The sequence below is a fragment of the Bubalus bubalis genome, chromosome 8 (genome assembly GCF_019923935.1).
Source record: "Bubalus bubalis isolate 160015118507 breed Murrah chromosome 8, NDDB_SH_1, whole genome shotgun sequence".
Classification (NCBI taxonomy): Eukaryota; Metazoa; Chordata; class Mammalia; order Artiodactyla; family Bovidae; genus Bubalus; species Bubalus bubalis.
In genome coordinates this window covers 94706507-94731709 of record NC_059164.1, presented here as the reverse complement: position 1 = coordinate 94731709, position 25203 = coordinate 94706507, and the positions used below count along the sequence as shown (strand labels likewise).

At 37.5% G+C, this 25203-nt stretch overlaps 1 protein-coding gene across 5 annotated transcripts in view; it reads right to left on the bottom strand.

Moving 5' to 3' along the window:
* Positions 1-25203, bottom strand: part of MKLN1 (muskelin 1) — a 382035-nt gene continuing 356832 nt past the window's right edge. For 3 of the 5 annotated variants that reach the window (XM_006047723.3, XM_006047722.3, XM_025292060.2), the window contains 4 exons: positions 23875-24014; positions 16609-16711; positions 6797-6851; positions 1-351 (listed from right to left, as the gene is read on the bottom strand). In XM_006047723.3, coding sequence (XP_006047785.1) covers positions 230-351; positions 6797-6851; positions 16609-16711; positions 23875-24014 — 420 coding nt within the window. In that variant the 3' untranslated portion in view covers positions 1-229. Of the gene's footprint in view, positions 352-4710; positions 6481-6796; positions 6852-16608; positions 16712-23874; positions 24015-25203 lie in introns of those variants that run through there. The other 2 variants (XM_044947182.2, XM_006047724.3) reach the window with 2 other exon arrangements.

Here is a 25203-nt window from a genome sequence, read left to right as displayed (position 1 = left end):
TGGAAAGTATATACCAATTTCACTTTATTAGCCTAATTTAGGAATGGGATGAGGACGACGGGGTCAAGGTCAGGTGTGAAAAGAGGGTTAAAACTTGTGACAGCAAAGATCCCTTCAAAACTCTGGTGCAGTCCTCAGTCACTGTAGCCTAACTGTCAGTCAACAGAGCTGAAATCCAGAATACCAAAAGCAGACTCCTGTGCTCCAGTTCTGTCCAGAGACTCTTCAGTCACAGTGTGATGAGGTCCACCAGGTTGCCTTTAGGAGGAGTCATGCTGTCAGGAAAGAAATTTACTAAGGTGTCAAAGAGCTGAGTTCTTTGAGCATAGGTGTGATCCACGTCCGAAAAGCCTGGTGAAAGAGAGATAACAAAGAAACTCATCCACTGTGTTTAACGCTCTACACGTAACAGTAAAGCTAGTTGACAAAAGCAGCAATGTATAATGGAAAAATCAAAACCAAATCAGGCTTTGAAACTAGACAGCGATGGGCTTTGATTCCAGTTCTGTGACACAGCAATGGTATGATCTTACGTAAAGTAAGCAGCCTTTCTACAACTGTTTCCTCAGCTACAAATCTGTGATAATCCTGTTTATGTCATAACCTTTACAGTACAGATTAAATGCAATTATCTGAATACCACCCAGCAGAATGATTAGTATTTTAGTAACTAATATTGATTTCTCTTCCTTTCTTTGTAAGCATTTTCCTCTTCTGGTCCACTGAGGAATTTTCATCTCTTTTCTTTTTTTTTTTTTAATTTTATTTTTAAACTTTACATAATTGTATTAGTTTTGCCAAATATCAAAATGAATCCGCCACAGGTATATATGTGTTCCCCATCCTGAACCCTCCTCCCTCCCCATACCATCCCTCTGGGTCGTCCCAGTGCACCAGCCCCAAGCATCCAGTATCGTGCATCGAACCTGGACTGGCAACTCGTTTCATACATATTTTACATGTTTCAATGCCATTCTCCCAAATCTTCCCACCCTCTCCCTCTCCCACAGAGTCCATAAGACTGTTCTATACATCAGTGTCTCTTTTGCTGTCTCGTACACAGGGTTATTGTCACCATCTTTCTAAATTCCATATATATGCGTTAGTATACTGTATTGGTGTTTTTCTTTCTGGCTTACTTCACTCTGTATAATAGGCTCCAGTTTCATCCACCTCATTAGAACTGATTCAAATGTATTCTTTTTAATGGCTGAGTAATACTCCATTGTGTATATGTACCACAGCTTTCTTATCCATTCATCTGCTGATGGACATCTAGGTTGCTTCCATGTCCTGGCTATTATAATCAGTGCTGCGATGAACATTGGGGTACACGTGTCTCTTTCCCTTCTGGTTTCCTCAGTGTGTATGCCCAGCAGTGGGATTGCTGGATCATAAGGCAGTTCTATTTCCAGTTTTTTAAGGAATCTCCACACTGTTCTCCATAGTGGCTGGACTAGTTTGCGTTCCCACCAACAGTGTAAGAGGGTTCCCTTTTCTCCACACCCTCTCCAGCATTTATTACTTGTAGACTTTTGGATCGCAGCCATTCTGACTGGTGTGAAATGGTACCTCATAGTGGTTTTGATTTGCATTTCTCTGATAATGAGTGATGTTGAGCATCTTTTCATGTGTTTGTTAGCCATCTGTATGTCTTCTTTGGAGAAATGTCTATTTAGTTCTTTGGCCCATTTTTTGATTGGGTCATTTATTTTTCTGGAGTTGAGCTGTAGGAGTTGCTTGTATATTCTCAAGATTAGTTGTTTGTCAGATGCTTCATTTGCTATTATCTTCTCCCATTCTGCATCTCTTTTCTTTTTAATGTTTTTGGCCACTAAAATTGTTTTGATAATAAAAATCTAATAAAAATTAAAGGGGTCTTTAGAAAGCAGTGGGCTTCCCTTGTAGCTCAGTCAGTAAAGAATCTGCCTGCAGTGCGGGAGACCTGGGTCTGTTCCCTGGGTCGGGAAGATCCCCTGGAGAAGGAAATGGCAACCCACTCCAGCATTCTTGCCTGGAAAATCCCACGGACAGAGGAGCCTGGTGGGCTGCAGTCCATGGGGTCACAAAGAGTTGGGCATGACTGTGCGACTGACACTTACACTTCCTTAGAATCAGTATGAAATCATTATGCCACTGAGAGCTGGAAGAAGTCTCAAAGAACTGAGTGAAAATTCAGATAGTCCAGAAGAATGTCCTTCCAGAGGATGGAAGCAACATTTTTAATTTTTTTAAATTTATTTTTAATTGGAGGGTTATTGCTTTACAATGTTGTGTTGGTTTCTGCTGTACAACAACAAGCATCAGCTGGAACTATACGTATATCTCCTCCCTCTTGTGCCTCCTGACCCCACCCCCGTCCCAGCCTCTAGGTCAGCACAGAGCACTGAGCTGGGCTCCCTGTGCCGTACAGCAGCTTCCCACTGTTGCACACGCTGCACTGCATGTATGTCAATGCTGTCCTCTCAATTTATCCCACCCTCTCGTGGCATGTCCACAGGTCTGCTCTCTAAATCTACGTCTCTATTCTTGCACTGCAAATAGGTTTATCAGTACTATTTTTCAAGATTCCATATATGTGTATTAATATACGATAATTGTTTTTCTCTTTCTGACTTACTCCATTACTTTTTGAGTACCTCCTTGCTTTCTGGCACAGTAGGATCTCCAAGCTTATCTTTACACAGCTTTGGAATCTATCATTTTCCCTAACAGCTCTAATTTCTTTTAGTGGCAAATGATATTTACAAACCAAGATCAGTGGTGCTGTTTCTAGGACTTATATATATGTACACATATAATACACATATCTCTTTTAAAAAGAATAAAATTATTAGTCCATGCTTTTACTGCTAATATTTTTTAAGGAACCTCATAGGATTCTTCCTCTCTTTATTTCACTCCATATTTATATCTCCTTTCTCCTACTAGGGAAACCATCTCTCTCAGCAATATCATCATATGTATTCATTTGCTCAACCTAAAACACACACAAAAGAAGTTCCAGAATTACTATACCCAAATCAGTACCAGCAAAATTCAAGATTTCCTTGCTTTTGCTATCTTTAGAATATACTTCACTGAGAGTATACAGTTTAAGCTGTACTTAAAAGACTTAATTCTTTTTTCCCCTATTGTCTGATTATGTCACAAATTTGATAAACATGTTTGTTTCTGTTCACGTTCAACTTCAGGGCATTTACCACCTTTGTTTTATTTGTAAAAATGTTGTATAAAAAAATGTTGTGGTATATTGTATTTTTAAGAGAGGACATTGATTCTGTGGTAGTAATTATAATATCATTTCCATGAGATCAAATTATGTAGGAGGGAAGGAAATAAACACTGAGTCTCCTACTACCTGCTGGGTTCTTCATGTATGACCACATTTCACTGTCACAAAAATCATATGAAGCAGTTACCATAAACTCCAATTTCAGATGAGACACTTGAGAGAGATTCAGTCATTCAGTAACGTATCACAGTTGGAGAGGAAAGAGAATGGAGTGTGAATCCATGTGTCTAACTCTAAAGCTCATTTATTTATTTTTATCAAGTATTTGAGTACTTATTAAATAGAAAACCTATCTTTTATTTTTATTCACCATTTACCAATAAGGAACGTGAAATTTACACTATCATTAGATGAATGGTTAAATTATGGTAGATCCCTATTATGGGACATTGTGTATCACTTACAAATACAATAAATCTAGTATAGTTTCACATAAGCATCTCCAAGCCACACTGTTAAATTTTAAAGAGTTATGTGGAGAATACACATTTTTATATTACATAATAAATAGAACCAGAACACATAAAACCAAACATCTGTATGTGTGTGTGTACACGTATACAGTTGATCCTCATTATTCACAGATTTCATATTTGTGCATTTGTCTACCTGCTAAATTTGTAATCCCTAAATCGGTATTGTGCCACTTTTGTGGTCAATCACAGACAGTGATTGGCACCAAGTGGCAAAAAAATCTCAGCTGCCACATGTAAATATACATTCTCAACTGAGGTCAAACTAGTTAGTGCTCTGCCCACTTGTTTCAGCTCTCAGACTATAAACAACTGCTCTTCTCACCATCTACTTGGTGTCATGTTCTTCGCATTTTGTGTTTTCTGTTGGTGACTTCACTGCTTAAAATGGCCCCCAAGTGAGGTGCTGAAGTGATGGCTAGTGTTCCTAAGTGCAAGAAGGCTGTGATGTGCTTTATGAAGAAAATACACGTTAGATAAGCTTTGCTCAGGGTGAGATACAGTGCTACTGGCATGAGTTCAATGTTAATGAATCAACAATATAAATATGTAATAAGGTATGTTCCTGCTGTAACAAAACAACATTATAAATTAATTAGTTGAAAAAATTCTGTGACAAGAGGCTTACAGGACCCTAACTCTGGTATTTTCCATAGGAGCAATGGGTCAGTATTAAACAAATTCAGGGTTACAGGTAACTGTATAGAATATTATTGTGAATTGTGGGAATCAACTCTATCTGTATGCCTGTGTGTAAAGATCTGCCAAATGCAAGCGGTCACACTTGAAGGAAGGAGACAGAGATTGAGGGAAGTTGTTCAAAGACAACCTGAATATTAAAAAAAAAAACAACAAAAACCCTTTAAAATGTGTGGGGCACCAGGAAACTCAGCAACAGCAACATTACTACATAAATGGTAGTGACAGGACAAAAAGGCTGTATTGATTTTAACTTTCATGTTCTTTATTAAAACATACCTTGCTGAAAATATGCTTTTAAAATTAGCTAAAAGTCAGAAGTCAAGCTTCAAAGTGTCCACAGCCATAGCCACAGCAGCCTAAGCTAAAGAACCTCGAAGGTTATTTTTCTCTGATGTCAGTCATTTTTCAAAACTAAGACAATGCCAGCAGTTTGTAAACCATTTTCCATCTTTCTAAATTTTTAAATTACAAATAACATTAGCAAATAATTTTTAATTCTGAGAGGTTAAGATAAACTGGATGAATTCTGAAGAAGTCAGAAATTTTAGTTGAGCCAATTTTGGGGGAAAACATAATTTAGAAAATGAAATAGTTATTTACACATGAAAAGTGTACACATCCATACATTAAAAAAAATAACCCACTAGATTTAAATTCTAAGTGGAGTGAAGGTAAATCAATCAGAAAATGAATGAGAAGAACTAGGAACTCTAAATAGGCCTGAAACCTTATGAAAAAGACTTTTCAAAACAAATGTCAAATTTCTCCTTATGAAAATTGGCATATAGCCTGAATTTACTCCTTATTCAAATTCACCAATGTTACAAAGCTTACGTTTATAAGGCAGGTAACAGAAGTGGTACTCTAAATAGAACACTTACTAAGCATTTCATTTTGCTGTTTTCAAGAATACTTAATTCTCTCAACAACCTGAGGTCACTACTCTGCTTACCTCCATTTTACAGATGAAGAAATTAATGATGAATGATTAGAAAGGTGACTTGTTCAAAGTCACTTTTAAAATTAGCAAGTGGCAAAGCTGATATCTAAACCTAGATTCTGACCCTTAACCACTATACTACACTCTTCCCTCTTAACTACTACACTGCTTCCCTTCAGACAAGGTAGGAAACAAAACTCCACAGAAAATTTCCCTTTTTGTATTTATTTCTGTTGTGTCTGTACTGATCTCAGTGTATCTACATAAGGTCTGTTTAGAATCCAAGTAAGACAAACTGTTCCTGACAAAATATATTAGCTGACAGTGAATAGAGCAAAGAAAAGAGTTAAGCTAAAGGTAAAATATTTGCTGACAACAGTTTAATATATTTAAATGACTGCCAAGAAATTCTTGTTCTAAAGGCTAAATATAAGTCAGCTAGAGACATTTTAGTGCTATCCACCATTAAAATAAAAATAATGGCTCTGGACTGCGGTATCCATACATAACAAGGCACACATTCACTCAAACTGAATATCTATGTGCCAGGCTCCCAGTTTTCTATCACTAAATCCATTTCAAAAGATAAAATTCAAAAGGGCATGAATTTTCTAAAATAATGCCTATAACTAGACTCTACCTCAGGGTTGAGATTCCTAACAACCTGAATACACTTAAAAAAATTTTTTTTAACTAGTTTGTTTATTTATGGCTGCGCTGGGTCTTCGTTGCTGTGCGTGTGTGGGTCTTCTCTAGTTGGGCGAGCCAGGGCTACTCTTCACTGCAGTGCGCAGGCTTCTGCTTGCGGTAGCTTTGCGTTGCAGAGCGAGGGTTCGAGAGTGCAGGCCCAGTAGTTGTGGTGCGTGGGCTTAGCTGCCCCGCAGCATGTGGAATCTTCCTGGACCAGGGATCGAATCCATGTCCCTTGCATTGCAAGGCAGATTCTTAACCACTGGACCGCCAGGGAATTCCTTCTTAAAAAGCCTTTCAGTGTGTGGAATGGTGGTAAACAATTATGTAAATTTTTAGAAGAACCTTCTGAAGTTATGTTTCATAGCGGTCCTCTCACCCTGTGGTGGAATGTTAACTCATGGTAAGTATATCAGTAATACAGTCTGCATTCCAAAACAATGGTACACAAATTATTTGACCAGGCTTCTGTGCCGTCTATCTGCATAATAACCCAGCGACTGGTATAACAGGAACTGCAAGCTGACCCATGAACTGGAACTGATGCCAGTTATCAAGAATTTTTTGCATGTTACCTTGAGACCTCTTTCATTTGTTTGGATGACATCTCATCTAATGTTTCATTTTGAAGAAATCAAAATCAAACCTCCCCAATGCTAGGGCATATGGCCAGGTAAAGTACACTGCAATACTTACCTAAAGCTGTGAAATCTGAACCAGATTTAAATAGAGCTGAAGCTAGGAGCTGAAACTGTGGGGAAAAAAAGAAAGCCAATTAGCTTAGCTAGGTAGCGCAGTGCCAGTCACTCAGTCGTGTCCAACTCTCTGCGACCCCATGGACTGTAGCCTGCCAGGCTCCTCCAATCCATGGGTTTTCCTAGGCAAGGATACTGCAGTAAGTTGCCATTTCCTTCTCCAAGCTAGGTAAGCACACTGGAGAAAAAAAATTCCTATAATTTCAACCATTTATTAGTTACTGGATGTCTGTCCATATGTATTGCTTAGGTCTATTTACCAAACAGAAAGACTGAAGGCAGGAGAAGGGGACAACAGAGGATGCAATTGTTGGATGGCATCACCGACTCAATGGACATGAGCTTGAGTAAGCTCTGAGAGTTGTTGATGGACAGGGAAGCCCGGCATGCTACAGTCCATGGGGTTACAAAGAGTCGGACACGACTGAGCGACTGAACTGAACCAAACTGATTCACCACCAAATAGTGGAAAGAAGAACATCGTATTTAGATTAAAGAACATGCTAATTTTTTTACTTGACTCTCTTATCATTTTTCAAAATACTAGACTAAGTCCTGGAATTATTTTATTTTAAAAATATATTAAAGTATGTACTTGTTAAGGAACAATTTAGTCCCTAGTACTGTGTTCAGTCGTGTCTGATTCTGTTGGAATCCCCTGGACTGTAGCCCACCAGGCTCCTAAGGAACAAGAGGTCAACTGAAATAAAAAATTACTGCTACTGTGTGATCCAACAATTTCACTCCCGAGTACACATATCCAAAGAAAATGAAAACATTAATTTGAAAAGATACATACACTCTGATGTTTCATAGAACCATTATTTACTATGGTATGGAAGCAACCTAACTGTCCATCAACAGATGCATGGATAAAAATGTGGTATGTATACACACATCCACACCCACAACCCCCTACACACTGGAATACTACTCAGCAATAAAAAAGAACAAAATTCTGCCATTTGCAACAACATGGATGGATCTGGAAGGTGTTATATGCTAAGTGAAATAAGTCAGACAGAGAACAATAAATACTGGATGTCAACATTTACATACAGAAACTAAAAAATAAATGAATGAATAAAACAAAAGAGAAACAGACTCACAAGCAGAACAAAATAGTGATTACCAATGGGAACATAGAAAGGGTAGGGGCAAAACAAGGGTAAGATTAAGAGGTACAAACTACTATATATAAAAAACTAGACACAAAGATATATTAAACAGTACAGGGAATATAGCCAGTATCTTACAATAAATTTAAATGGAGCATAATCTGTAAAAATACTGAATCACTATGTTATACATCTGAAACTAATATAATATTATAAATCAACTATACTTTGATTACGGAGAAAGCAATGGCACCCCACTCCAGTACTTTGGCCTAGAAAATCCCATGGACGGAGGAGCCTGGTAGGCTGCAGTCCATGGGGTCGCTAGAGTCGGACACGACTGAGTGACTTCACTTTCACTTTTCACTTTCATGCATTGGAGAAGGAAATGGCAACCCACTCCAGTGTTCTTGCCTGGAGAATCCCAGGGACGGGAAGCCTGGTGGGCTGCCGTCTATGGGGTCGCACAGAGTCAGACATGACTGAAGCAACTGAGCAGCAGCAGCAGCATACGTTGATTAAAAGAAAAAGAAAATTACTTATTTGGGAATCTATCATAGAGAGATTGATGCCCAAAATACAGTTACTGAACTTTAGGGATGGCTTATACATAATATAAATTACAACTTAGACTGGTATTCCATGGTATGTATAATTTTAGTGTTATATAATTATATAATTTTAAAAGCTCAAAGTGAAAAAATGTTGTAAGTGTTGATTAGATTCTCAGATTAGTCAGTCAGTTTAAAATCAGACAATGTAGCTGAATGACGACAAAATAAAATAAGACAAAACTATTGCATCGGGGTACTTTAACAAATTGGTAAAGAAAAATTTAGGCTTCCCTGGTGTCTCAGATGGTAAAGAATCCGCCTGCAGTGCAGGAGACTTGGGTTTGATGCCTGGGTTGGGAAGATCCCTTGGAGGAGGGCATGGCAACCCACTCCAGTATTCTTGCCTGGAGAATCCCTATGGGCAGAGGAGCCCGGTGGACTACAATCCATGGGGTTACAGAGTCAGACATGACAGCGACTAAGCACATGAGAGAAAAATTTAGGAGAACTATTTATATTTATCTTGAATGAGGATCCTGGAAAACAGGTCAGGTAAAGGTCAAATAAACAGAATCTCAACAGAGTTACTTGACACTTTGCAAAGCTTGAGCCACTGATGCCACTGATTCTTCAGGATGAATTTCACACACTTGTAGCCTTTAAAATTTCAGTATCAGTCACCTGATTAATCATCCTTTGAATGTAAGAAACTGGACAAATAATCCAGAAGCAACTAAGCAAGAGTTACAGGGGGAGTTCAGTTCAGTTCAGTTGCTCAGTTGTGTCCAACTCTTCGAGACCCCATGAATTGCAGCACACCAGGCCTCCCTGTCCATCACCAACTCCCAGAGTTCACTCAGACTCACGTCCATCGAGTCAGTGATGCCATCCAGCCATTTCATCCTCTGTCGTTCCCTTCCCCTCCTGCCCCCAATCCCTCCCAGCATCAGAGTCTTTTCCAATGAGTCAACTCTTCGCATAAGGTGGCCAAAGTACTGGAGTTTCAGCTTCAGCATCATTCCCTCCAAAGAAATCCCAGGGCTGATCTCCTTCAGAATGGACTGATTGGATCTCCTTGCAGTCCAAGGGACTCTCAAGAGTCTTCTCCAACACCACAGTTCAAAAGCATCAATTCTTCGGCGCTCAGCCTTCTTCACAGTCTAACTCGCACATCCATACATGACCACAGGAAAAACCATAGCCTTGACTAGACGGACCTTTGTTGGCAAAGTAATGTCTCTGCTTTTGAATATGCTATCTAGATTGGTCATAACTTTCCTTCCAAGGAGTAAGAGTCTTGTAATTTCATGGCTGCAGTCACCATCTGCAGTGATTTTGGAGCCCCAAAAAATAAAGTCTGACACTGTTTTCACTGTTTCCCCATAAAGGGGTATAAAAGGACGAGTTAAAAATATATGAAACTTCTTCATATATTTTGGGTGTCAGTACTCTGTCAGACATACCTACTACAAATATTATCTGGTCTGTGCCTTGTCTATTTTTTTTTTACTGCACCATTTAGCTTCTGGGATCTGAGTTCCCTCAGCCAGGGATTGAACCCAGGCGCTCTACCGTGAAAGTGGGAAGTCCCAACCACTGGACCACCAGGGAATTCCCTTCTCTCTCCCTCTCTTTAAAAAAAATTTTTGATAATATCTTTTAATGAGTAGAAACTTTAATTGTGTTGAAGTTCAATTTGTCAAGTTTTCTCTTTATGATTAGTGCCTTCCTTTTATGTCATATCCAAGAAAGCTTTGCTTATCCCAAGGTGGTGAAGATAATCTGTTTTCTTCTTAAGGATGGACTATTTTGGGTTTTATATTTAGATCCATAATCCATCTTAATTTTTGTGTTAAGAGTGAAACAGGGGTTGAGATATCCATCTATTTAGCATCATTTGTTAAAAAGACTTTCTTTTCCCTATTGAACTTGGTGTTTGGTTTAAAAAAAAAAAAATCAACTGACTGCATATGTATGAGTCTATTTCTGAATTCTATTCTGTTCTTTTGATCTATTTCTCTATCCTTAAGACAATACCATACCCCCGTGATTACTATGGCTCTATACAGAGCCCTGAAATCAGGTAGTAAGTATGAGACCTCCAACCTTTTTTTTCAAGATTCTTTTAGCTAGTCCAGAGTCTTCACATTTCCACTGAATTTTAGAATAAGCTGGGATACTGACAGAAACTGCAGTAACCAATTTGGGGAGAATGGACATCTCAACACTTTTACAGTCTTTCAAACCATGTGATTTATTTCTCCATTTATTCAGGTGTTGTTTAATTTCTTTTAATAACTTACTTCTGTATATTTGATTATGATATTAATATAAAAATTTAAAATTTTTCATTTTCTTTTTTTTTTTAAAGCAAGGAAAATGACTTTATTTAGAAAGCCATCTGACCAAGAAGATGGCAGGTTAGCACCTCAAAATACTCATCTTATCAGGGTCTGGATGCCAGGTTCTTTTTTATAGATAAGAGAGAAAAAAGCAATGAGGAACTAAAGTGAAAAGGCAGAATAGAGAGAGAGTAAATATTTCATTTTCTAAGTGCTCACTGCTAGTATAAAATTGGAACTGCTTTTTAATTCTATTGGCCTTGTATTCTGTAACCTTGTCGAATTCTATTATCTTAGTATATTTTTGTAGATTGCATGATGTTTTCTACGTACACAATAATGTCATCTAAAGATGCAAATGGTTTTACTTGCTCCTTTTAAATCTATATGCTGTTTCTTTCGTTTTCTTATTGCACTAGCTAGTACTTCTGGCACAATGCTGAACAGAGGTGTTGACAGCAGACATCTTTTCCTTGTCATAATCTTAACGGAAAGGGTTTAACGTTTTATAATGAAGCATGGCACTAGCTGTATATTTTTCATAGATGCCCTTTATGAGACTTATGATATTTTTTTTATTCCCAGTTTGTTAAGAATTTTTATAATGAATGGGTTTTGCATTCTGTCAGATGCTTTATTCACTTATGGAGATGATGTATGGTTTTTCTCTTTCATTCTGCCAATGTGGTGAAATACAGTGACAGATTTTTAAAAGTTAAAACAACCTTGTACTCTAGCATAAACCCCCTCTTGGCCATCGTGCATTGGATTTAGAAACTGTTTTGTCTTCTTCTGATATCTAAGAATCTATACCAAACTGGCATTTTTTCTTCCTTAAAGTGTTGATAGAATTTACTGATATAACCATCTAGCCCTAGGATTTCCTCTTTTGGAAAGTTTTCAATTACAAATTCAACCTCTAATTGATAGAGGAGTTCCTTAAGATTTTATAATTCTTCTTGTTTTTGTAAGTTGTATCTTTAAAGAAATTTGTTCATCAAGTTGTTGAATTTGTTGACAAGTTGTTTATAATATTTCTGTAATATACTTTTATTGTAGAGAGGCTTGTAATGATTTCCCCTTTTCATCTGTGATGTTGATAATCTGTGTTTTCATTTTTTCTTTTCTTGATAAGTTTTGCTAGAGATTGACTAATTTTAGTTACTTTTTCAAAGAACCAACCTTTCACTTTTTACATTTTTTATTATTTCCCATTTTACTAATTTCCTATAGTCTAAATACTTATTTGGGATTAATTTGTTCCTCTTTTCTAACTTCAAAGATAAACTTCATAGGCACTATGTAGATGGGAGCGGGGGAGAAAACTGTTATTTTCACTATTCAATTAAATAAGTAGCACTGATATGTACTGGCCTAGAGTTTTAACAGGTACCAAGTAGTAGTATACAATCTGAATAAAGTCAGACCTCTCCCTGCAACTCCAGACTTGAATATCCAACTATCACTTCAACATCTCAAGTAGGCTATTTCATAGGCATCCCAAACTGAACACATGAAAAATTAAACTCCCAATTCCAGTCAGAAGTCTCCACCTTCTCATTTCATCTGACAGTAACTCCATCCTTTAGTTTTTCAGGCTCAATACTCTAGAGTCATTTCTTTCAACCCTACATCCAATCATAAAATTTCGTTGGTTCAACCTTTAAAATATATTGAGAATCAAAGCTGTTTTACTCATCATTTCTATCACTACTATTTTGGTCTGAGCAATCTAATCCCCCTTGCTTAGATTTATACACCTCCCTCAGAGCTCTCTTTGCCTCCATCTGTGTTCCTTTTTAGTCTATTTTCAATACAGTAATCAGTGCGACCTAATTAACACATAAAGCAGATTATATCACTCCTCTGCATGCACAATACCCTGATCTGGCTCCCTATTCAGAGTAAAAACCAAAGTTCTAACAATGACTTACAAAGTTATTTATAATCTGTTCTGCCAATAGCTGCTCTTACCTCTCTGACCTCACCTCTAATTACTCTGTCTCCTTACCTCTCTATTCCAGCCACAAAGGATGTCTCCTTGATGTTCTAAACAAAGCCAAATACTCTCATCCTAAGGTCTTTGTTCTAGCCCTCCTTTTGCTAGGAATTACCTTCCCCAAATTATCTACTTAGATCACTCCCTCATAATTCTTCAACTTTCTGTGCACATCTGATTTCTAAATGTGGTCTACTATGATTACTCTATTTAATAGCTGCAACTGTCCAATTCTTACCCTTTATATTTTTAATTGTTTAACTTTCCTATAATCCTTATCAAATTCTAATGCACCATATTTGTTTATTTAATATGTTTATTGCTCCTCCCCACTAGCTTGTAAGTATCTCCTGGGCAAGTATCTTGTTTGGTTCATTGGTGTCTCTCTTATGCCTTGCATATTGTAGAGACTCTACACATCTGTTAAATAAATGACACCAGTACTTCAAAAGTTCAGTAGAAAGATAATTAATACAAAATGTGCAAAACTGCCTGAAAACTTGTTTTTCTCATTCCTTCTTTATTATAGAACTCTCTCTAAAATTGGTAGAATCAGTTTTAGGCAACCTTTTCTTGGCCCTTTTCTAGAAAAAATAATGTAATTTTCATAAACATTATTATAATCTCATCACCAATTTAGAATCCACGTTCTGGAGACTGAAGAAAGCAAAGGACCATTATTTGGTACATAGTTGACAGTCTACCAGCAGTTCCCCACTAACAGGCACAATGATGATCCAAAAAAGGGGGAGAAAAATCTAAAAATCATTTTTGAAAGTGAAAGTCACTCAGTCATGTCCAACTCTTTGCGACCCCATGGAGTATACAGTCCATGGAATTCTCTAGCCCAGAATACTGGAGTGGGTAGCCTTTCCTCTCTCCAGGAGATCTTCCCAACCCAGGAATTGAACCCAGGTCTCCTGCATTGCAGGTGGATTCTTTACCAGCTGAGCCACCAGGGAAGCCCAAGAATACTGGAGTGGGTAGCCTATCCCTTCCTTCTCCAGTGGATCTTCCCAACCCAGGAATCGAACTGGGGTCTCCTGCGCTGCAGGAGTATTCTTTACCAACTGAGCTATCAGGGAAGCCAATTGCTGATAAAATCATTTAACATTTTGTAAAACGTACACAGAAAACAAAACCAAGCTACTACAAAAAATAAACAGCAGTATAGGCCTTTTTCAATAAGGGGAATGATTTCTTACAAGGAAAAGCGAAGATCTATATGCCCCACTAACAAATACTGTAAGTACATATACATACTGGAGCTGTCACCAGGGACTTCTTTCCCCAAACAAAATCTGGCCACACATTTTTAAACAAAATAATAAACTTACAGATCAGCAATTCTCAATGTTTTAGATGTGTTTTCAGTTTTCCATTATAAAAGAGCAGACAGAGAAGAATCCTCGAGTGTGGGTATTGTTTTGAAAAGTTTCTAAAGTGATTCGGATGCTGACACATACATGAATAACAAGAATAACATCACTTTTTCCTAACTTCTACTCAACAACTCTAAGCTTTTAAGAAACAGAATGGAAGTCTGTGGCATACAAAATCATAATTTGATAGTCTTCAGGAAAAGAGAAACTCACCATCAAAATTCTTAATATGACTATTTGAACTTGAGATACCTCCCTGTCCTGGTTTTTCCCATTAGCTTAGCTTTAAGAACAAACTGTCTGTTTTCTTTGGCCTACTTGCAACTCACACAGCTGAAATTATTTACTTCATAGTATTTTGTTTTGGTTTGGTTTGGTTTTAAAAAATAAGAGAAAAATGAATGTTCCCGGATTATAGCCATTTTAGACAGACTATGGTGAAAACACAAGAAAATCCATTTATCTCTCGAACACACAAGTCTAACAAAATGAACAATAATGCATTTTTCACAACTATCTTCAGCTTATTAATATAATCCATAACAGATTAATCTAAATATATTCTGCTACTTGGCAAAATCATGATTGTTGTTGTAGCTAAATTGTGCCCGACTCTTTGCAACCTCACAGACTGCAGCACACCAGGCTTCCCTGTCCTCCACTATCTCCCAGAGTTTGCTCAAATTCAAGTCCATTGAGTCAGTGATGCTATCTAACCATCTCATCCTCTGCCTCCCTCTTCTCCTTTTGCCTTCAATCTCTCCAAGCATTAGGGGATTTTCCAATAAGTTGCCTCTTTACATCAGGTGGTCAAATTATTGGAGCTGCAGATTCAGTATCAGTCCTTCCAATGAATATTCCAGGTTGACTTCCCTTAGGATTGACTGGTTTGATCTCCATGCAATCTAAGGGACTCTCAAGAGTCTTCTCCAACACCACAATTCGAAAGTATAATTTCTTCAGCACTCAGCCTTCTTTATGGTCCAACTCTCATATCTGGACATGACTAGGGAAAAACCATAGCTTTGACTATATGGACCTTTGCTGGCAAAGTGATGTCTCTGCTTTTTAATACCCTGCTAGGTTGGCCATAGCTTTCTTCCAAGGAGCAAGAGGCTTTTAATTTCACGGCTGCAGTCACTGCACTGACTTTGGAGCCCACGAAAATAAAATCTGTCACTGCTTCCACTTTTTCCCCTTCTGCTTGCCATGAAGTGTTGGGAGTAGATGCCATGATCTTTCTTCAGGGGGTTTTAAATTATGTTTTGCTGATCCTCCACCTACTGAACGGCTATAACCAATACTGAGTAAGAAAACTGGGGCTTATTTTCATCGTAGGCAACTATGAAAGAATATTTGTTTGTTTTGGTGCCAAGAACATGCAGGCTCTTCTGTTTGAAAGTACAATGAACCTGGGGCCTGAAAGTTATTCAACATTAAATCTGAAATCTGTGTCAATGCTGAACAGAGAAAAACGCTGTATGATGTTGCTATTACAAAGCCAAAGCACTGCAAAAGCTAACAGGGAAATAGAGGAATGGAACCACGTATAATCACCAATTCTGAGAGTGAAGGTAAATGGACTGCAGTTCAGATGTTGTTAGATGAAGCACGAACAAGAATAGCTGGTGAAAGGAAGAAGTGACAAAAGGAGTCTTAGAAGGTAGCAGGAACAAACGTTAGTAAGACCATGAAACTCATGGCAGGTGTATTCACACAGTGGGGATAAGCAGATACACCCTAAGAATATTCTTACAAACAGTTGCTTCCGTCCCATGTTATGTATCAAAAGAGAAAACCAAAACGTGATGATCTGTTACTAATTTCTCAAGCCTAGGGGCTACTGATGAACAAAGCTGGAGGCCTACGGCAAAACTGCAGTGCTACAACATCCATATAAGCAGGATCAAGCCAGCAGAGATGCTATTCCTACCAACCTCTCTTCACTCTTCTCATACTAAAGGAGAGTTTTCCTGCTTCTTTTAAGGAATTTTGGAGTACCAACAGAAAAAGTTTATATTGAACATTACATAACCCTTAAGTAAAAGAAGCACAGAACTACGGTAGAAGTAAAATTTTCTATTTCCTTCCCAATACAAACACTAATGTCTAAGTTACAACTTCATACCTGAGAATTCTTTTCTGAATGGATCACAGGTTTCTGACTTGAATCTTACATTATTAAATAGAAATATGTCTATTCGATTTCTATTTCATCTGCTCCATACCATTTTTAAGATATTTAGTGTTATCATATATTCCTCACTTCCCTTTAAACACTCAAGAACAAAGTCAACAAATGTAAGTTAGAAACTTTTTTTAAAAAGTTCAATTTCTAAAGTTTATTATCACCTTTACCTCTTTAGTCTCTTCTGGGTCTGAATGATCCACAGTTATATAAAGATCATTTTGTAAATATTTCAGAGCACTAAGGGGATCCATTTGGGCCTTTTCTTCAAACCTAGAAAATGCAAACAAAAATAGTAATTGCTTTAGAGTTATGAAAAAGCATCAGAAATGTCTTTCAAATCTGGAGTGATACTCTGTATCTGAGGAGATATTGTGGATATCAAAAAATCTGTGTTTAAGAATCCAGAAGTAAGAATACTGCCACTTATATAAACAGTGTACATGTGGAGCCTCTGGAAACAATGGTAACGCCAGGCTGTGGTGCTAGAGACTAGATAAGAACATTTCCTACCCTATTCTTAGGGACTTCCCTGGTGGCTCAGACAGTAAAGTGTCTGCCTACAATGCAGGAGACCCGGGTTCAATCCCTGGGTCGGGAAGATCTCCTGGAGAAGGAAATAGCAACCCACTCCAGTATTCTTGCCTGGAAAATCCCATGGATGGAGGAGCCTGGTAGGCTACATTCCATGGGGTTGCAAAGAGTCAGACACGACTGAGCAACTTCACTTACTCACTACCCTCTTCTTAAAACTATAAGCTAGGATCAAGTCAACTACTTACACAGTAGATATATCAAAAATTTTTTATAACAGAACTACAAAACAGTCAAATGTGTTTCATAAAAAAATAAGTAGGGATAAAATAAAAATACTTTCCTAGATTTGTGTCACATACTTTCCACTGGAGGTGTTTAACAGATACTTCAGAAACCAAAATGACTATAGTTTCTTTTAATGATTATATATTTTTAATGAGACTACTTCCACATCTCAGTCAGTAATAACAAAAACAACTGTACCAACCATTTATCAATTATTTGTGCTAGACACTGTATCAAGCATCTTATATATATCATTTCATTTATGCTCATATAACCCCTATAATGACAAGTTGATGATCATTTAAAAAGCAGAAGAGATGAAGAACTGTTGCCCAGTAAATGAATTTGGCCATGCTAAAACCTAGTAAGCAGCAGAAATAGAATTAAACTCAAGTTTCTCTGATTCCAAAGCAGAAAGGAAACAATGAGTTCTCCTAAATTAAAAAAGTCTGCTTCGACTATATATTTATTTAAATAATGATAATTCCTTTTGTAATAGAATTATATATGGATTTATTTCCAAAAAATTGGTATGCTTTTCAAAGTATTATACAAAAGGAAAGAAAAGATATTACATTTCATTTGGAAAAGGAAAATAGTAATGAGCCTTTCATGACTATGTTCAGCTGACGGCATCAACAATTTCCTGTGTTTAGAACTAACCTCAGTGAAAGGGTACCTGCAAGGAGGGGCAAAGACTGGCAAAATATTACAGTTTTCCTGTACCAGATAGTACCCTGATTGTCAGTCAGCCTTACAACCCTCAGATGAGAGTTTTAGTCATGTTACTCTACCATCCTGTCCACAATGAATTAGTTTTGGCACCTGAACCAAAAGCAGTCATCTTGAGCTTGCTGAGCCATTTATAGCGGTCTGGCAAAATCTTTCCAGGATACACTCTCCAGGGAACTTTCTCTAAGATAATCTCTTAGAGAATCTGAATGAGAGATACACAAGAACACAAAAACACAAACCACAGAAGGCAGTAGGTAGAAGACATGAAATGGCAGATTCTTTCCCTTCTATCCTTCTCTCCCGTCCTACCTAGCTACCTACCAAAGTTGTAAGAGAAGACAGAGTCAGGAAGCAGAACAAGAAAACCAGACAGAAAAGCAGAAATAGAAAGGCTCAATTACAAGGAAAGTTACTGTAGCTTCTAGCTAATCAGAATTGTCTCAGTATCTTAAACAATTCTTTATTAGGCCTCTCTGTTCAAATGCTAAGAAAGCACTTTAATTCTCTGGATATACTCATTCTTTTCCAGTGAGAAACTCTAAGTATGTCTTTATCCTTTGTAACCTGATAACTTAATCAACACATATCTATGGTTCTATTAAATAAATCCAGCAAAAGAATCCATTTTCCTGGAAGTTGTGTATTTTCTAAGCTTTTTTGGTTAGCCTGCTAAAACTTATTACTGGACTTACCTTTGCCATCTAGAATTATATTTCAGCCAATAATAGTGCCCTCTACCTAAAGGAACAAGGGACTAATCCTATCAAAAACGGTTTTCTTTTGCCCCTTTCTATCCCCCAATCATGTTTGGAAACTTGAATGTTACAGAAGAGTGGCACTTTATTTTCTGTATCATGTGGCACCATTAAGAACAAAGACACATTCTTGGCAGTCAACACACTTCTCTCCCTCCAAATTTGTATTTTAACTAAAATTTATATTTTAACTAAATAGTAACAAATTTCAAAGGCTTATTATTTGCTCAATCACACAAAACTGTCTTTCAACTTCAGTCACTTTATTTCATGAATCACACTCACAAGATTTGCTAGTCTTTCATCATATAATTAAAAATTTAATAATTTGTTACTGATTATTATTTTCCTTATTCACTTTCATGCCTCACTTTGTGCATTTACTAGCACAAGTCACTAACAATGATGCTTTGTATCTAAAACTTAAAAGATGCCATAATGTTTCACAGTATTTCAGATTCCCATAAATTGTCATTTTGCCTGCCCACTGATAGATTTTTAAAGGAGAAAAACTGCCAAAGATCAAAAATAATATTTCTTAAGATGAGTTGGCTGTGTGGAAATGAATAATTCTACTTATTTCTAGAAGGAATGAAAATTAATTTTTCTGAAGGGCAACTTATACTTCATCAATTCTGCCTCTATCCTATAGAAATTTTGGATAGGGGTGCATACATGCATGCTTAGTCACTCAGTCATGTCCGACTCTCTGTGACCCCATGGACTGTAGCCTGCCAGACTCCTCTGCCCATGAGATTCTCCAGGCAAGAATACTGGAGTGTGTTGCCATTTCCTTCTCCAAAGGATCATCTCAATCCAGGGATCGAACCCAGGTCTCCTGGATTGCAGGTTGATTCTTCACCATCTGAGCAACCAGAGAAGCCACAGAGGAGCATACAGACTTATATAATAACATTAACTACACTGTTATTTCTGTTATTTGTAATTGCAAATAAGTTGGAAATAATCTAAATATTCTACAAAAGGAGACTAGTTATGTAAATGACACCGAGTAGAACACTGTATGTTCTACTATGTATGAATGTAGCCATTATATTTATATTTACTAATGTAAGTAAATTTATATTTACTAATGTAAGACCTTTTAGAACTAACACCCAAAAAAGATGTCCTTTTCATTATAGGGGACTGGAATGCAAAAGAATGAAGTCAAGAAACACCTGGACTAACAGGTAAATTTGGCCTTGGAATACGGAATGAAGCAGGGCAAAGACTAATAGAGTTTTGCCAAGAAAATGCACTGGTCATAGCAAACACCCTCTTCCAACAACACAAGAGAAGACTCTACACATGGACATCACCAGATGGTCAACACCAAAATCAGATTGATTATATTCTTTGCAGCCAAAGATGGAGAAGCTCTATACAGTCAGCAAAAACGAGACCGGGAGCTGACTGTGGCTCAGATCATGAACTCGTTGTTGCCAAATTCAGACTTAAATTGAAGAAAGCAGGGAAAACCACTAGACCATTCAGGTATGACCTAAATCAAATCCCTTATGATTATACAGTGGAAGTGAGAAATAGATTTAAGGGACTAGATCTGATAGGTAGAGTGCCTGATGAACTATGGATAGAGGTTCGTGACACTGTACAGGAGACAGGGATCAAGACCATCCCCATGGAAAAGAAATGCAAAAAAGCAAAATGGCTGTCTGGGGAGGCCTTACAAATAGCTGTGAAAAGAAGCGAAGCGAAAAGCAAAGGGGAAAAGGAAAGATATAAGCATCTGAATGCAGAGTTCCAAAGAATAGCAAGAAGAGAATAAGAAAGCTTTCCTCAGCGATCAATGCAAAGAAATAGAGGAAAACAAGAGAATGGGAAAGACTAGAGATCTCTTCAAGAAAATTAGAGATACCAAGGGAACATTTTATGCACAGATGGGCTCAATAAAGGACAGAAATGGTATGGACCTAACAGAAGCAGAAGATATCAAGAAGAGGTGGGAAGAATACACAGAAGAACTGTACAAAAAAGATCTTCATGACCCATATAATCATGATGGTGTGATCACTGACCTAGAGCCAGACATCCTGGAATGTGAAGTCAAGTGGGCTTAGAAAGAATCACTAGAAACAAAGCTAGTGGAGGTGATGGAATTCCAGTTGAGCTATTCCAAATCCTGAAAGATGATGCTGTTAAAGTGCTGCACTCAATATGCCAGCAAATTTGGAAAACTCAGCAGTGGCCACAGGACTGGAAAAGGTCAGTTTTCATTCCAATCCCAAAGAAAGGCAATGCCAAAGAATGCTCAAACTACCACACAACTGCACTCATCTCACATGCTAGTAAAGGAATGCTCAAAATTCTCCAAGCCAGGCTTCAGCAATACGCGAACCGTGAATTTCCAGATGTTCAAGCTGGTTTTAGAAAAGGCAGAGGAACCAGAGATCAAATTGCCAACATCCGCTGGATCATGGAAAAAGCAAGAGAGTTCCAGAAAAACATCTATTTCTGCTTTATTGACTATGCCAAAGCCTGTGACTGTGTGGATCACAATAAACTGTGGAAAATTCTTCAAGAGATGGGAATACCAGACCACCTGACCTGCCTCTTGAGAAACCTATATGCAGGTCAGGAAGCAACAGTTAGAACTGGACATGGAACAACAGACTGGTTCCAAATAGGAAAAGGAGTACATCAAGGCTGTATATTGTCACCCTGCTTATTTAACTTCTATGCAGAGTACATCCTGAGAAACGCTGGGCTGGAAGAAACACAAGGTGGAATCAAGATTGCCAGGAGGAATATCAATAACCTCAGATATGCAGATGACACCACCCTTATGGCAGAAAGTGAAGAGGAACTAAAGAGCCTCTTGGTGAAAGTGAAAGAGGAGAGTGAAAAAGTTGGCTTAAAGCTCAACATTCAGAAAACGAAGATCATGGCATCCGGTCCCATCACTTCATGGGAAATAGATGGGGAAACAGTGGAAACAGTGTCAGACTTTATTTTGGGGGGCTCCAAAATCACTGCAGATGGTGACTGCAGCCATGAAATTAAAAGACGCTTACTCCTTGGAAGGAAAGTTATGACCAACCTAGAGAGCATATTCAAAAGCAGAGACATTACTTTGCCAACAAAGGTCCGTCTAATCAAGGCTATGGTTTTTCCACTGGTCATGTATGGATGTGAGAGTTGGACTGTGAAGAAAGCTGAGCGCCAAAGAATTGATGCTTTTGAACTGTGGTGTTGGAGAAGACTCTTGAGAGTCCCTTGGACTGCAAGGAGATCCAACCAGTCCATTCTGAAGGAGATCAGCCCTGGGATTTCTTTGGGAGGAATGATGCTAATGCTGAAACTCCAGTACTTTGGCCACCTCATGCGAAGAGTAGACTCATTGGAAAAGACCTGATGCTGGGAGGGATTGGGGGTGGGAGGAGAAGGGGACGACAGAGGATGAGATGGCTGGATGGCATCACCGACTCGATGGACGTTGAGTCTGAGTGAACTCCGGAAGTTGGTGATGGACAGGGAGGCCTGGCGTACTGAGATTCATGGTGTCGCAGAGTCAGACATGATTGAGCAACTGAACTGGAATTGGACTGGAAGGTACTTTAAGCTTAAATGTTGCTAGTCAGACAGAATTTATCTCTTGCTATCCAGCCAATGTGACAATTCAGCATCCTTCTCCTATAGATTCTATAGGAAATACTCTTACTTATTCATAGTAATGACAAAGCAACAGAAGCAACTCGTTTCTCTTATCAATTTGTTTCTTAAGCACAACTTGTGAAAGCAGAGTAAGAAATAACAGGTAAACATGATATGATAAAGGAATAAAAATCTATTTTATACCTATACTGCTACTGCTAAGTCACTTCAGTCGTGTCCGACTCTGTGCGACCCCACAGACAGCAACCCACCAGGCTCCCCCATCCCTGGGATTCTCCAGGCAAGAACACTGGAGTGGGTTGCCATTTCTTTCTCCAATGCATGAAAGTGAAAAGTGAAAGTGAAGTCGCTCAGTCATATCCAACTCTTAGCGACCCCATGGACTGCAGCCTACCAGGCTCCTCTGCCCATGGGATTTTCCAGGCAAGAGTACTGGAGTGGGGTGCCATTGCCTTCTCCTTTATACCTATACAGAGGTTTTAATTTTTTTTTATATATTAATAAACTAGAATACATAATTATATAATAAATATATAAATACACATACGTATGCATGTCTGTGTGTATACATATGTGTATGAAGTGGAAGTGGTGGTGGTGGTAAAGTGGTAAAAACTCTAGAGTCAGAATACTCAGGATCAAATACTGCTGTCACTGACTACTGAATGACCTTAGATGAGTTACACAATCCACTTAAAATGGCTCCATTTCTTCTTTTACAAAAAGAATAACTGTTACAGTAACTTCTCCACTGATTTATTGTGCAAATAACATGCAGGATTTAGCATACAAAAATTGTTCATAAATGGTATCTATTATCATCATTAAAAGCTGTCTCTCCCTTCAAACTGTAAATTTTAATTACACTCTAACACTATTAGGAACCAAAGGAATAGGTGTATTTTTCTACATTTTTCAGTAGCTTATCATTTGCTAAGGCTAAAAAGCAAACAAGACTGAGGAGATATATATGAAAATGTTTGATTACATGATTTTGCAATTATATTGCAAAAGTAATGATGCAAAACTATAATATTTTAAATTGTATTCTGAAACATCAAAGCATAAAGAGATTATTAAGTCAACTATATCATCATATTCACTGTTAAGAGAATCAACAATAGGTCAGTCAAATGCCAATAATTCTAGAAATGATATAATTTGTAGTGGGTTAGGCCTTGAGTTACTTGAAGGTAAGTTCAGCATGTTCATAGAAACTTTTTCCATTATTTTGACATTTGCAATATATCCTTGCTTATCTTTAATAACTTTTAGCATCAAGATCTATCTTCACTTTGTACCTTTCTTTGAAAAATAAAGACAAAAATAAGGAGAGTAACAGGGCATTTACAAAAGTCATGATCTTCACAATATTTACACTGTCGTGTCACTAAATTTCCAAAGATAAAGTCACATCTCCAAAGCTTAGGTAATACCAACAATAGCTGATAATGCTAAATAAAAGTTTTTAGTGAATTATTTTTATACCTGTGTTTTCTTATGAGGTACTTGCAATGCCGCAGTAAGTAATCCTTTGAAGGCCTACACAATTTCAGTGACCAGAAGTCATCTAATCTCATCTTTGGGGAGCATGATTTTCCTGGATTCCCACCAAATAAATAATGAACCTATAATAAATAAAGCAAACCAGATTGTTTTTAAATGCATGCATACTAAGGAAAGTCGTAGTAAAATTTCTTCATTTTGGTAGTAGTGTATAACAAGTAACTTGTTCAGCAGCTTTACTCATACAAAAAAACTAAAACATTCCTGCATGTCTACCAAAGGCTTCCTCTGATTTTTCTCAAGTTTCCATTTTACTTTAAAGTACTGTGATTACTTCCTTAAATTACATTTCATAATAAAATAAGTTGTATTACCACAGTTACACTGAAAATGGAAGACATAAAAATAAAGCAATGGTAGTAAGAAGCTATTCTAAGATACAGAGTTTGCTTAGGCAACAAATAATGGAGATTATCAAGTTAATCAAGTGTCAATCGTAATAAAAAATCTTTTAAAAAAACTGACACACAAGTTGAATCACTGAAGGTCAACAATAACTAGAAAGTTTTAAAAATTTTAGCATCTTACTTTTGTTGAATATGTTTCAAGATGAATATAACTGAATATTAACCTTAATGTTGAATATTAAATGAGATGTATGATTTGTGAAATAACTTTAAAAATATTATTCTATCATATAATTAATACTGTTAGATAGTTAGAATAGGAAACAGGAGTCCAATATAGTAGTGGCTAAAAGACAAAGAAAGGAAAAAGCCCACAAAAATAGAACAAAGGAAGTTCTAAGAACTGGCGTGAGAACCTCAGGTGAAGCAAACAGCCCTCCTGGCTAGCCCAATTTACACAGGGCAGGCTTAGGGGGAGGAGAAAAATCATATAAAAAGAGGAGTCAAAATTGAGCCCCGTGCTTCTTTTGGGTTGGTCCACCCTCACTCCCTCCTAGAGGATGTATTTTCCCTTGCTTGCCAAATAAAACTGAGCTGTAACCAAGCTGTAACACTGGTCTGCCACTTCAATTTTTGCTGTGGCAAGACAGAACTGAAGAAATTACACACTCCCCCGACAATACCACATAAGAAATGTAAAAGGAATGCAATAATGGCATAATGACACTATTAAATGTTTTGTAATATTCTGTATTCAAAGTGGTAAAGCATTTTTTGATATTTTGAAACATTTATAATCAGCAGTGTTATACAACAGAGATACTATTTCTATCCTATAGATGGGAATTCATTTAACCTTCACTTTGGGAGACTCTCAGAGAAAGGGGTTTTAGTTATTCGAATG